Source organism: Phallusia mammillata, chromosome 7 (genome assembly GCF_965637545.1).
Source record: "Phallusia mammillata chromosome 7, kaPhaMamm4.hap1.1, whole genome shotgun sequence".
Classification (NCBI taxonomy): domain Eukaryota; kingdom Metazoa; phylum Chordata; class Ascidiacea; order Phlebobranchia; family Ascidiidae; genus Phallusia; species Phallusia mammillata.
The window spans coordinates 22,640,154-22,655,154 of NC_137258.1; the positions used below are offsets into that span (position 1 = coordinate 22,640,154).

At 35.9% G+C, this 15,001-nt stretch overlaps 2 protein-coding genes across 5 annotated transcripts; one reads left to right on the forward strand and one right to left on the reverse strand.

Moving 5' to 3' along the window:
* Positions 1-260: 260 nt before the first annotated feature.
* LOC145237374 (uncharacterized) lies at positions 261-9,971 on the reverse strand. Its single transcript, XM_080100209.1, has 7 exons — positions 9,820-9,971; positions 9,461-9,595; positions 8,642-8,904; positions 6,218-6,510; positions 3,122-5,837; positions 2,386-2,484; positions 261-1,751 (listed from the first exon to the last, which is right to left on the reverse strand). Exons 1-6 carry the CDS (start codon positions 9,900-9,902, stop codon positions 2,405-2,407), a joined length of 3,570 nt encoding a protein of 1,189 aa, XP_079956335.1. The 5' UTR covers positions 9,903-9,971; the 3' UTR covers positions 261-1,751; positions 2,386-2,404.
* Positions 9,897-14,880, forward strand: LOC145237377 (malonate--CoA ligase ACSF3, mitochondrial-like). 4 transcript variants are annotated; one of them, XM_080100214.1, is made up of 11 exons: positions 9,897-9,960; positions 10,267-10,451; positions 11,225-11,442; positions 11,670-11,876; positions 12,259-12,414; positions 12,742-12,901; positions 13,146-13,277; positions 13,443-13,515; positions 13,568-13,710; positions 14,019-14,170; positions 14,507-14,880. In XM_080100214.1, the coding sequence occupies exons 3-11, from the start codon at positions 11,329-11,331 to the stop codon at positions 14,732-14,734; spliced, it is 1,365 nt and encodes a 454-aa protein (XP_079956340.1). In that variant the 5' UTR covers positions 9,897-9,960; positions 10,267-10,451; positions 11,225-11,328; the 3' UTR covers positions 14,735-14,880. The 4 variants fall into 4 exon arrangements, with proteins under 4 accessions (XP_079956340.1, XP_079956342.1, XP_079956339.1 ...); XM_080100216.1 differs by lacking the exons at positions 9,897-9,960; positions 10,267-10,451 and adding an exon at positions 10,608-10,697; XM_080100213.1 differs by lacking the exons at positions 9,897-9,960; positions 10,267-10,451 and adding an exon at positions 10,757-10,974.
* Positions 14,881-15,001: the final 121 nt, after the last annotated feature.

Genomic DNA, 15,001 nt, shown 5'->3' on the forward strand with positions numbered 1-15,001 from the left:
CAGGCCAGTAAAAAATCCAGGCCACTTTACGACAACGACTTTTGTGACAATGATTTGGCAACACTGATAATTCAAATTTTTTAGGATTTTCGTGCCACTTATAAAATGTGCCTACAGGCAAGCAGACCCTTAATTCGGCACTGGATGTCAGTTTACCACAAGCCAGTCATTTAAACAATTTTATTTGCGTAAAAGCAGACCTATGAACACATTCAGCCCTAAAATGCATGTTAACTTATTGGAACAATTGAAGGCTAGAGTTTGGAACGATGATATTTATTTGATTGCAGGTACCTAGTGAACAGCAAAAATTACGCTACAGCAACGGGTTTCGAAATAGACACTGATAGGCAAAAGTCAGTAGAAAACAAGAAAATAAAAGTAAAAACTACAGAAGGCCGGAGAGATGCATAAAAATACAAGACTGGCTGCTTAAGCAAAAGTTGGTAAAAAATTCAGCAGAGTAAACGTCTTTCGAGATATGCCATTATCCTGATGAAGGTGTCTCATATAGGACATCGAAACGTTGGTTGTTTATGATAAAAACTGCTGGAAGAGCATTACTCCCTTATACATTATGCCTGGCAGCAACAGCTAATTTTGAGTAATGTTAATTTGTATCACAGATGCTACTGTGTAGGAACATAACATACATCGCACCAAAACAGTCCAAAAGTGTATTTAGGTCTTACATAGTGGAATATGCATTAATCACTTGCATTCAATTTAAATAGGGGATCAATTAATTAAGTAAAAAACTTGCAATCGGACCAATAATGCACTAGTGGGTCTGTCAACTTCGCAAATTGACAAAATTGTAGTACTTCTGTTGTACAGTTATATTATTTATATGGACAGGCTAAATACCGTATCCATAAATAGGTATATGCGTTTTATAAGTAAAACTGTTTTAAACAAGGACCTTTACTAAGTGAAACTTAAGGGAAATGAAAATAACAGTTGTCATGAGAAAAAGTAATATTGCAGTCATCAATGAAACAAAAACAAAGTATAAAATCATGCAAAGTCCATTTTCTTTTGTATAAATTTTGAATATTCGATTTATGCTGCACACACAATTAATACTTTTGAATTAATACTCTTTCCAAATACTGTTACAATGATTTGACAAATCTTTAACAGGTCCACCTTTTATCAAGTTTCTGAGTTCAAAAAGGTTATTGGGTCATCCAATTTATTTTGCGGCATAAAAAGGCCTGGTATGATAGCAGTGGTGGGATTCAGCCAGTTCGCACTGGTTCTATAGAACCATCTCATTAAATTTTATGAGATCAGCGAACCGGATAGCATTACTGGTTACTGTCAATGGACTTTTTGTAACAGAACCGACTGAAAAATATGACTTTTGTGATAGAACTGGCTGACACCACCACTGTATGATAGGAATTTTGATAAACATTTTAGGTCTGAAATAGATTAGATTTACAAGTTTTAAAATCTTTATGATGTATTTAGGTGTACATTGGACGACACTAAAATATGTTTTAATCCTGTGGCACCTCAAAAATATATTTTTAAGAGACGGAAAGAAATTCTTTCAATGCTATATAGACCCTAAAAATGAACGTTGCGCAAAAAATACTTCACAAAAAGTAAAATTTTGATGCAGCAGCTGGTTAGCTTCGCTGGAATGATAAAGTTCTTAAGCAAGCAAACGAAACAATATGTGGAAAGGACAACCATCAATAAGGAAACATTCACCATCAAAGCTTCACAGTTGACTTGGAAATCTAAAAGACAGGTTTTGTTGAGAGGGACATTGTTTGTTGAGGAAAATACACAAATATTTTTCTTCTTGTGTGTATAAAAAAATTAATCATAAAACTCATTAATGAAACATTTGTGATATGCAAGCTGCAGACAGTGCACACTGTTTTGACTTACAGGGTCTTATCAGTGCAGCTGGTAAAATACTTCGACCATATTGGCCATGTTATGGTACTGATGATTGTTGGAAGTAACAGGCTAAAAAGCCAAGCCTCCTAAAACTCATACAATGGCTAATGTCTGAACATGATGATACCCTATAGATCAGTGGTTCTCAAACTTTTTTATTGTCGGAGCCAACTGGTATTTTTTTAAGTGTGTAGGGAGCCGCAAAAAAACAAAACCTTGAGAAAATCACTAAAGATTATAACTTTAAAAGCTAAAATAACAATCTTTGGTGGTTTTCTGAGGTCTGGTGCCAGCCACAAAATAAGTAGTTGGGAGCCGCATGCGCCCCCGAAAACCGAGTTTGAGAACCATTGCTATAGATCAAAACACTATGTACTGCATGTAGCCTACTTATCCTATATTGACTCCATGCTTATATATTCATACAGAAACATTGATGGTACAAATGTTTTGGCTTGTTTCACTTACCATGGAATAGGTATATATATCACAGTTGAACAAAGTTTGCAGGGAAAATTCCAGTTTGTTCGTTTAATTCTCCTTCAAACCAATCCTCATTAATTTGTTCTGAAAAATAATTTAACAAGGTTTGCTCAAAGATGCGAATTACTGTGTTAAAAATACTGTGTCATTACTAAATATGATATCAGTGGCTAGGTCCATCAGATTTGAACATAATCTTATTTTGTTGCAATTAATTGCTTGAGTCATGCCTATATAATGCTTTGAGTTGGTTTGAATCACCAGTCATAGGTATATGGCTTTTTTGACTCATGACAATTAAGACTATAATGCATTTTTGAAGACTTTGGCTCATTGTACATTAACCTGCAAGCATTGGAATTCCCAAGTAACCTCAAAACCTTGCACAATGGCAGTTTCCTGAAATCTGATGAGGAAGTCACCACCAGTAAAAGCAATTAGGGAAGCTTTCTTCATCAGTTTGGAATGGGAAAATGTTTGATACATGATAAACAATACAGCTTTGCACCTATTTTTATTTAAATCAACCCATTGTATGATTATTTAATTAAAACACAAAAAAACTCAAAATTTGTTTTTCTCAGGACTTAAAAAGTGCGTAAAAACAAGACCATTGTATTTCACACACTTCACCAACATATTTAGCAAAGAAACTAATGTAAAAAAAGGATTTGAGCCATGCTATTATTTATTTAATTTATTAAGTATATATTACACCTACTTATTATTTTGATGACGTCGTTCGTCTTGAAATTAAGTTCACTGGAGTCTTTGCCGGTAAAGTCAAACAACGCGATTGCTGTTTTTACTTTGTGTTCTTCTTCACGATTCTCAACCTTTTCTGGCAAAACTAACTGTTCCTTGGGTTGGGAAATGTTTTTAACTGAAGGTTTTGGAAAAAGAATTGCAGGTTTGGGTGGGAGTTCGCTTTGAACGTATTTCAAAGGGAAAATTCCAACTTTGTTTCCCAGCTTTCCCTTAGTCCATTCATTGTCTAATTTTTCAAGTAGTTCAATTTTGTTACCAATTTTAAAGCTTAGTTCATCCGAATTAGTTCCAATAAAATCAAACGTAGCAACTCCATATTGCCTTTTCACAGCAGATTTTACAGCAGTCTGTGTTTCAAAAGGTGCAGGCTGCACGAAGTTGCTCGGAAATATTCCAGTTTTGCTCCCGATTGTGCCTTTCATCCAATCAGAAGAAACCCGCTCTTCCAAATGGATAATGTCACCAGCTGTAAATGCTAAGTCTTCAGGATTGTTGCTAGTGTAACTAAAAATTGCCACAACTTTATCTACAATTTCATGACCCCCAGACAACTGATTGCTATTGTTACTATTGTTATTGTTATTATTACTATTGTTGTTCATTTCAACAACCGTAGGTTTTTTGTTGTTGTCCGTCACAAGGTCAGATTCAAGTCGAACATATTTTTCAGGAAACGTGCCTTCCTCTCCTTCTTCATTCCTGCCGAACAGCGTTACATCATCAATCCGCTTCATCACTGAAACCTTCTCCCCGGCAGCGAAAGACAAATCAGTGAAGTTGGTTGGCTCATAATCCTCTACGGCGATGTAAAACTCTTCCCCGTCAACATACTTCTTCATTTGCTCATCAATTTGTGGCTGTATTTCTTCCAAGTTTTTTTCCACCTGCTCCGTCTTCTTTTGTGTCACATGTAATGGTAGAAGAGGAGTTGAAAACATGGCGGGTGGCGGGCGAGCGGGTTTTAACTTGGCTGAGCCTGGCGGAGATAAAGGCCCATTTGCCGATGGTGACCTGGGAGGTGACGAAATCACATCACAGGGTTTAGAATCGTTTTGTTCCAGGTCAAACTCAAGGGGTTTTTGTGCGTCTTGTGAAGAAAGAACCCCATTTGACTTTGAACCATCAGTTGTGTCTTTAGTAATATTAGTTTCAAGTGTAATGAGAGGTTTAGGCTGTTGTCTGCGGGGTTTTGGAAGGGGTGGGGCTTCACCATTTGTTGGGCTGCTTATCACAGCTGGGACTGATGGTGCCTTGATGGGTGGGGGCCTGTTTGGTGGCGGACGCACAGGCCTCGATGGTTTTGTTGCGGGAGAGTGTTCAGGTTTTGCTTCTGTTTTAACAGAGGTAGGCTCTGAGCTAAATGCAGGAGAAGTTGGAGGTTTTTCTGTTGAAGGACTTTTGTGTGTGGCAGTCGAATTGATTGGTGGTTGAGATTTTTCCTGAGTAGCTGGTGAAGGTTCAGTGATCTTGCGTTGAAGAACAGAAGGAGGAGCAGGTCTCGGTGGAGGAACTTTCTTCGGTTTAGGACTGGATTCAGTATAAAAATGTGAGCTTGCATCAGAAACAGATTTCTCACTGGCTTCTGTGTTGTTTTTGTTTCTGAAAAGTTTTAATCCCTTTTCTTTAAAATTTGTGCTTTTTCTTCGGACAACCTTTCTGGCTTTGGGTGACTCATTTTTTTCTCTCTTCGGGATGTCGCCACTGGACTGCCGACGACCTCCAGGTGGCGGTGTTGATCTATTCGGAATATGTCCCACTGGTCGTGATGCAGGAAGGGGTGGCGGTTGTACAGGGGGCAATGGTGGGGCTGACCCAGGGGGTTTTACCCGGGGTTTAGGGGTCATGGACTTTTCTTCAGGGTTTTTGTGGAACCTGACAGACTCATACAAGGAATCAATACTGCTTGATGGCGATACTCGACTGGATGGCGTGTCACTTATGGTCAACGAGCTTTGGTCTGCAGACTGTTTGGCCTCTTTTGTTGGACGTGTAGAAAGGTGATCTGTTTCAGTGTTAAACAGAATTCCTTCATAATCTTCAATTGGCGGCCGAGTGGTTGGCACTAATGGTGGAGTTTTAGCTCTGTCAGTTAAAATTTCATCCAAAGCATTGATATTTTGGCTGGAATCTTCATTTGTTGAAGCTGTTTCGTGCGCAGGAGATTGTTTTGCAGGTTTTTGGCCTGGAACTTTGTGCACTTGTGCGTAAACTGGCTCCACTTTTTCGACAACTTCACTAGTTTCAGTCCCTCTATCCACAGAAGTTAAAGAAGTAGCGCTTGATGTGCTCGTTTCAGGTTGCGGAGCAGTGGTGGATTGTGATATAGCCTCCACAGACTCATTGGTATTTTTCTCAGTTACCAAAGGGGGTGGCTTTCGTGGAGCACATTGGGGGCGTGGCGGGGGAGGCAACTTTCGACTTGAAGGCAACATTGGCACTGGTAATGAGTCCTGATGGCTGGAATCGTCCAAAGAAGACAGAAGGTCGGGTTGATTGTGATTAACAGGACTTGTAGTGGAGGATATGAAATGTTGATGCGATGTTGTGGGACTTGTGGGTGATGTAAGATGAGGTTTTTTAGGTGGAATAGGAGGTTTTACCGGAGATGTTCGTTGCGGCGTGTTTGTCAGTTCTGATGTAGACGGTGGAGTGTTTCGATGAAGCGAAACCTGTTGTTAACATTTTGTATTAGTTGTGGGAAAATTAATTAACATTCTTTTGGATTCGCTGGATATTTCTTTGTTTTTACACACTAAGTTGACTATTAAAAAAATGTTCCTTTGTGACACATATACTAACATATTTAGTTGTTTTAAGTGATCATTTTTATAGTTTTTTTTGGCAATATAACAGATCTTTTCCATTTTGTTAAAATTATAAAGGCTTCCCATTTTTGGCAAAAACAAAGACAACAGTATACCATAGTGAATATTTCATGCTAGAACAACTATGTTCATTCACCCTTGTTACCACATTCCACAAATAGAGTATACCCTTATGTGTTAATAATAGCAATGAGCACAGGCTTAGGCAGAAATAACTTTATCACCTTTCTCCTAGTTCTTGGTGTTGGTACAGGTTGTTTTTCTTCGTCGGTTGATTGAGCAGGGTTTAAACTACTTCCAGACCTTTCTCTTGATGGACCAGGGCTACTACAGTGGCTGTTGTCTTGTGTAGGAAGTTGAACAACAAGACGTTCTGCTGCCAGTTCACGTCTTGGTGCAGAGTTCGACCGAGCGCTTTCTGTCACACTATTTGGTCTTATTTCCTCCTCTGAGTGGGGTTGTGGCAGGGAAACAGATTCTACTGTTGGAAAAACTCGCCTCTGTTGGGAAATGTGATCTGAAACGCAACAGTTTTTTCAAATCAATCTGTACTTAGGTACACTGTTTACGGTTTTGAATAATCTGAGATAAAAACCCAGTCCCAGTATATTTGTGTAAAACATAACGACATTTCGACAAGAGCCTTCTGTCGCTTTTAATTCTTATGACCTGGTGATGACAATAGCACTTGTCGAAACGTCGTTATGTTTTGCACAAATATACTGGCTCTGATTTTTTTGCTCATTCTGTACTTTTATGTATATTAAGTGTAAAATCATATTGTGTACCAGCTTGTATAAACTATGATTGAATTTAAAGCACAAGGAACTGATTCAAACACATTTGCGATTTAACAAAAAAAAGTCAAACCAAAAACAAATCATTTTTGGAACATTAAAAGACAAAACTATTCCATCCTGTAATACGAGGAAATACTGCATATATATACCTGGTGCATAACTTCCTCTATTTAAAACTAAACGACTTGACTATTGGCAATTGGCAATTGGCAGTTATGCACAAAATTGAATGATAAAACCAAACATGCAAAAAAGTTTGACCAAAAATAATCTACCGTGTGGTCTATCTTATTCTACACAGGGCTCATATATATAACTTTATTTTATAGGTTAATGATATAGAAAAATTAGGAAGTCTTTCACCTTTTTCTGATATATTTGTCTTGACATTTAGGCAATATAAAAAGTTGTTTTTTAGTTGAACTGTGCCACAAACTAAACAAGCCAAATATACAAAAAAGACAAATGGCATCCAAATAGCCCCGTTTATTATTTCCAGAGACCTTAACAAACAACTATTACCTTTTTTAAAAAAACTTCACCTAATCATTTCCTGGCAAAAGATGCCCTTAAGACTTAGGTTCTTAACTAGTCTCTGTTTTAGCTATTTACTTCTCAGGGAAACTGTAACAGAAAAGAGTATTGGTTGTACAAGGACTGTTATACTTCCTTGTTTCTTACCAAGAGCTATGAGAAATGAAATACATGCGTCACATATAACAACTGTACATTAATTATAGATGGCCATTGGGGACCGAAACTCATTAGATCAATGTGCTGTTAGGTACGTGCAGAAAAAACTTGCATGTTTGCACTGACAGGAAACAACTGACTGTAAAATTACATCGCTGCAGTTTTCTTGGAACGCTTAGCTGTCCAGTTAAGGCAAATTAGCAGTTCCTTCTCAAGTGCTGAAACCACAATGGCTCTGAATACGCATTATAGTTTGATGAAATCACAACTGGCTACCATTGCAACAATGGCTGACTTCCTTATTTGCATGACTCACTAAAAATAAACTTACACACAGTTTCAACAACACTTGCTATCAGGCTGACACAGGTCTAAAAAAGGTTAATTCAACTTGACCTAATGACCATGCCACTTTGTATATGCTCTCTCAGTTACAAATTCCTGCTTAAACTGAAAGAAAAGTTATAACAGCAAAATGTGCAGACCTAAAATCAGATGACTAGTCAATGTCAAAGAGGCTTAACTGACACATGTAACTTCACAACTTTGTGGTACGTTACTAAAGCCAAAACCAAAGTTACACATACATGTCTGGCCGAACGCAACAAATACATTTGGGAATATGTACACTGCGGCATTTAAATGACTTCACTCTCAAACTTGAACGTAGATGCCAATTCTGCCCTGAAATGAATTTGAATTGGCAAATACTGTAAATTCCAAAAATAACATCCAAATACTTCCTGTCTGGTCCAGGCAAGGCAATCAAACCGCAACATCATGGCTTTACACAAATTTGTTTGACTCCCACTGATAACCATGATTTAGTGTGCACAAGCCACTGATTAAACTAACAAGAATTTAGGTCAAAAAGCTACTCATTAACAACAAGCTGATAAGCTGTTCAGATTAAAGACACAATCTCTACATTTTTTTCAACTAAAAACACCAAAAACCTTTGTAAGTAGGCTGCATTTAAACTGTGTAAACTATTGTGCACCTTTTGACTCTGACATAACGGAAGTACAATATTTCATGAAATTAAATCATTGTGCACCTTTTAACTCTAACATGGCGGAAGTTGAATATTTCTTAGAATTACAGTTCACCTATTTAATCAGCAGGTCATTTTGCCAAACTATTTCACATTTTTACCAGGAAATGCTGGGTCAGTGAACGAGGGATTTCGGGGAAGTGGAGCCTTCATGGCTTCGTCATAACTTGGTGGAGCTTCAGGAGGAATGTAACTTCCTTTAGCACCATCGGCAAATGCTGGGTGGTGACTCATTGGTTCAGCTGAAACAATTGTAATTTGAGGTCGATTGTGTCGCACGCTCTTACTGCGAACAGTTTGCGCTCGTTTGCGTGGTCGTTGGGAAGGAGCAGGCCGACGTGGGTGGTTGTCTCCAACACTGCCTCTAAAACGAAATATACAGAGTGGGTTTATTTTAGTTTAGGCGTAAGCTCCTAGGAACCATTTTATGCAGTTATGGCAATGAATAACCACTTAAAAAACGGCAAAATTGTGTTTTTCTATAGTTACAAAAAAAGAATTTAGTTCAGAAATGGCAAATAGCTTAAGGAATGTGCAAAACAAATTTTAGTAATAACTGCCAGCAACCGATTTTTCGCAGTCATGGCATTGCAAATAAACAAAAACACTAGGTGAAGATATTTTATTTTAATCTGGTTAATAAAAAGCATTTAGTTTAGTAATAGACAACTGCTTGAGAAGTGTTCAAAACAAACATTATATAGCTACATACCTGCTGTTGTTGGCTTATAAATTTTTTATACAATAAATGAAAAACAGTAATTTCACCTAGGTTTAGGTGGGCAAATGTAAACAACTATTCAAAGTTTTTATGCTGTAAACTTTATCAAGAACAAGATTATATGTGTTGAAGTTGATATTTATAAGGGATGAGGCACAACTAAAATGGATACTACATTTTATAAGGAAAGAAATTTCACCTCCTATGTCTCCTTATTTCATGGGGAGATGAGTTTGACGAATAGACTTGGTAATCAGGTAAACTTCTTCGTGAATCGGAGTTTGTTGATAAAGTTGGTGAAGAGGAACGTGGAGATGAAGTAGATTGATCACATCTGAAAAAGTAAGTGATAGTGGAACTTTAAATTGTTTTGATAATGTGACTTGCCCAAAATGACTTGGAATTATTGAGTACTATTTTAACAATATTGTTGTACATGGTTCAAATTGGGTTTTCAAAATAAAAAGAGTCAGCTGGCAAAACTTTAATTTACTTTCATGATATATAAGGTACATTTTGGCACAAAGGCTTTTGTCTAATTTTAAATTTCTTTAATACCTTTGCATAGAAGATGGAGGAAAACTTGGCCTCGGAGGTCTTGGTGCAGATCTACTTGGTCTTCTTTGTGGATTTGAAGACATTTATCACAAACAACAATTTATCAACATCCACCAAGATATTTTTCTGAACAACAATACTGTAAATAACATTACACATATATAGGAACTGAAATTTTACTGTTTTAAACTCCCCTGAAAATTTTGCTTATTTAAAGTGATACAATAATTCAGGTATTATAATTAGCCATTTAAGCTTGAATCACACAAAAACAAGCTTACATAAAACAACTCTATAATAATTTTAAATACGTATTATACACAATGACAAAATGTAAACAAAAAGCGACGACCGACGACCACTTTAACACGAGAACAATTTTATTTAATAATTTTTCAACTTTGACTTATTGTTTTCTGAACTTGAATCTAGTTCTTCTTTTCTCAGTATATACTCTGAGTCAAATAGACAAACCTGCCGACTTTGATTACAATAAATTGTGACGAATCTTGATCATTCGACGATGATAAATTCTCGATTTCTCAAGATACGCTGATAATTATTGGAGCGTGATGATACGTAACAGAGGTCAACAAAAGATTTCGTCACGTAACTTTTCTCAACAACGACAAGTAAAGAGAATCTTCACTTTTTAATTTAGTTTTATTGCTTTTGATTTACACAAAGTAAAACATTATTAAATTTTTGCCAACCAACACTACTTCTATGATGGAGAACATTTCAAATTGAATTTTTTTTTACAAACTTGCAAAATCTACTACGTATGACTATAAAACATGGGTTTAGGAAAAATAGGTGTCAAAATGCGTAAAACGACATTTGTATTACAAGTTTGTCACCAAACAAGCAATCTTACGGTAATTATTTCAATTTCATAATTTTGTTGAAGAAGAGAGCCGTTAAAGGTGATTCCCCTGTTTTTTTTCCATTGCAAAATGTTGTTTATCAGAGTTTTGAAACAATGCTCTTTAAAAAACATAGTGGGGCGAAATTTTGGAGTTTCTGCAACAAGTCACACAGTTAAAGGGGTGTATCCATTTATGCACAATAAATATGACGATAAATTGGCCATAAAAGACTCACTGGGAAGCTTTTCTTACTCTGAATTGCTTTGTCGCAGTCGGCTGTTCAAAGGTGTGAAACATCGTAAGCATATGCATTAAAATAAGAGTAAGATTATATAATAAGATTAGGCTAAAAGATTGGTTTTGTGAATACAGTATTTACTTAAATTTACCAGCCGGATTGTAGTTTTGCTTATTATTATAAATTTTGTCTCAGGAGGGTTCTGTGTACCAGCAAAATTACTTGTTATGGTGGTATGTAGACCTACTAATCTATTGTCCTATTTTTGTTTATGCTGATCATTTATCTCTTTGTACAGATCAGCTTGTGGCTGCCAACAATGGACAAAACTTGCTTGGAAAGCGAATTGCAATCTTGACTCCGAACAATGCATCTTTCACTGTTAGCCAGTGGTCAGCTTGGATGTGTGGAGCTGCCATTGTACCATTGTGTCCCCAACACCCTAAACCTGAACTGTCCTATGTGATGCAGGATTCCCAACCAAGTGTTATTGTGTCAAGTGATGAACACCAACAGGTTTGGTTAAACAGAGAATTCACATTTTGATTTAAATTTCGATGGGTTTCAATTGCGTCTTTGAAAAATTCTGGCTGTATTCATGTAAAGTTCTATCAAATATCTCATGTGTTCCTTTGTCTGTTAATTAAACTGCATTAATAGTTTAGTACACAAAGTAAAAGTTTTTAGAAATCAACACAAATTTCAATAAAGTGTTAGTCTGAACTGGTGTCTGTTATTTTCAGGTTGCAGAAGAATTGTCTTCAAAGTTCAAGTTACTGCATGTTCCGCTTAAGGACATAATGACCAGTTCAGTCTCTGGCCAAATGGATGACAACTTAAACTTATTTCCTGACAATTTATTGGATTTGCCATCGTCAATCATGTATACCAGTGGCACAACTGGCAGACCTAAGGGAATTGTTTACACTCACAAATACAACCTAGCACATGTAATTTAGTTTCACATTATTGCTTATTTTTTTCGAGAAGATTGTTTACCATTTAATTACTTTTAACATTTTTTTGTTAATTAGCAGATATTGCAAGTGATTTGATTTTTATTTCGTACATGTTGGATAAGTTTTGCATTGATAAAGTAACTCAATTGTTTTGTGACTCTATTAAATTTGCTCATGAAAGAGATTTGTAGGGCACTTTCATAACAAACGAATGTATTGAATAATAATAAAACATCTCAATGTACAACTCATATTAAGTTGGATCCTATCAACTTGTTTTTCTCTCAGTTTTGTAACCTTTCAATATTGCCTTATCTTTATTAACTCAATTTTGTGGGTTAGACCAATGACAACTGTGAATGTTGTTATACAGGCAAACAGGATATCAAAAGCTTGGGAATTGACGTCAAGAGACATTTTACTCCATGTTCTACCAGTTCACCATGGACATGGAATGGTTGTTGCTTTACTGTGTCCGTTATGTGCTGGAGCAACTGTTAAGATGTTGCCTGAATTTGACCCTGCAAGTGTAAGAACGAATATTTGACAAATTGTGTGCCTTAACCCAGCTAAACTAGCCTGTATGACTAATATCTTGTCACCAGCTGCACTGATGAGAACTCTTAGGTCAAAACAATGTGCACTGTTTGCAGCTAAAGTTTTTGATTCTCATAAAATGAAGTTTTTCTCGGAGTTTTATGTCAACATTTTTTGGAAAGACCTCAAAATGACAATTTAATATTTTATGCACTGAAAAAATTGTAAGAGCTGCGCTTTAAAGAGAAGTACACAAATTACACTAGCCTGATCCTAACTAGTAAATTTAATGTGAGAGAAAACAAGTTCAACTTTTAAGGTGTGGAAAGACTTGCTAGATGATGACTGTGATCTGCCAACCAATGTTTTCATGGCCGTTCCAACAATATATGCAAAGCTGATCGAATATTTTGAGGAACTAAACCTCTCTATTGAAGAGACTCAAGAAAAATGCAAACGGTTTAGGCTCATGATTTCAGGTATAAGTGCTTTAAAAATTTGTGTTAAATCAAAAGTTTAAACACATCTCACAACTTCAAAGAAAGTCTAATAATTAAACAGTTCAGATTGGCAGAATAAAAATGTACAAAAAACAAACAAAGACTTTGAAATACATTGGCTGAAAAATCTATTGTTTTAAGAACTTACTCCTTAGCATTTTTCGGCATTTTCTGATAAAATTGTGCTTCAATTTTAAAACTTATCTACTGATGTTTTTTGTAGGTTCGGCTCCTTTACCAACTCATTTACTTCACAAATGGAAAGAAATAACGGGACATGTTTTGTTGGAACGTTATGGGGCAACTGAGTTTGGAATGGCACTTACTAATCCTCTTCATGGGCCAAGATCACCAGGTACTTTTGCTTACATAAGTACAGAAAATTGTTGTTAATAACCACTTCATATGTCATCAAGAACACTAAAACCAAAATAATTTGTTTGGATGGTTTGCCAAATTGGGCATTAAACATTTCCAGAAACTAATTCCCCCCCAAGCTTTTCACATCACATTTACCTAGGCGCTGTTGGTCTTCCATTTCCAGGAGTAAATTCCAAACTTGTACAAACAAATTCAGATGGAACAACAACTAGGTTTGTTGTGCTTTAATAAAAAGACACAGAATCAACATGACAAAGTTTTTAGGACAATTGTTGAAGCATCCGAGTCCAATGTTACTGTTCATGAAGATACTGGTGATATGGAAGGGGAACTGCTTATTATGAGCGATGCAATGTTTGAGGGCTATTTGAACAGACCTGAAACCAAAGAAGATTTATTTATTGAAGGTTGGCAAAGATTTTACACAAAATTAATATCTCACAATACAATGTTCATGGAAACAAGGGACATACAAATTTTGCAATTGAAATTCTTGTGCAATAAATAATGCAGAAAGATAACTGAGGTTTCCAAATGTCAATTTGTAACACATCCAGTTGAACATAAACCTTTCAAATGCATTCTCGAAGAATCTAACTTAAAAACTTATTTTAACTTACAATAAATTTCAAGTTTCATTTGCTATTTATTTGACAACATATTTTCACATTAAATTTCTGATACAAATAAAAGTGCCATATTCTTATTTCAACAGGTTGGTTTAAAACTGGCGACACTGCAAAGTTCAAAGATGGAGCATTTTTCATCAAAGGCCGAACATCAGTGGACATAATCAAAAGTGGTGGTTACAAAATAAGTGCACTTGATATTGAGAAAAAACTATTGGAGCATCCGGCAGTAAATGAAGTAATTGAATGTGCTGATTTTTAGTAAAGTACATTTTAAATGTTCTGTTTCAAAGGAAAAATCTAACCTAATATACTGTGAGTTGTGCTACAAAAAGGGAGAGATTGAGTCCTTTCAAAAAATAGGGTCCCAAATTTTAAACCTTTGTCCAATTAAACATCAAGCGGATAAATATAACTTTTTCTTGTCTCTATTACAAGTCAACTACTAACAGCAAGAAAAATATTATATTCTACAGCAGCAACTATGTAGTCTAACACTTTGACTGCTATGGATTTAATTTAGAAATACTAAAACTAATCATGTTCAAACTTTAAGTTGATTTTTTTGGTTTAGATCACAGTGCTGGGAATTGATGATAAAACAATGGGCCAGCGCATTGTAGCTCTTGTTATATTGTCTCACGAAACTAGTGAGCAAGAGCTGAAAGACTGGTGCAAAGAAAATCTGCTGAAAAGTCAAATTCCTAATGAATTTAAAATGTTGGATGAAATACCTCGCAATCTGATGGGAAAAGTGAATAAGAAGCAACTTATAAAGATCCTTTATCCCGAAAACAGATGAACAACTTATTGTGATTTGTAATAATGTTGTTTTTTATGTTTTGACAAAAAATATACACTATGCAATTTTTTAGGATTGTGCAATTGTTTCTGCTGTTAATTGTGTTGCAATTGTGTACTGATTATTATCAATAAATAATTTTCGTGTCGAGATTATAAATAAACTGCAAGTAGCATTTCATTACCTTACAATCATCAGGCTTTACAATTAAAATAGCGACCAATTTTTTAGGATTTCTATGCAAAACAACTTTGCATTTTGAAGGCG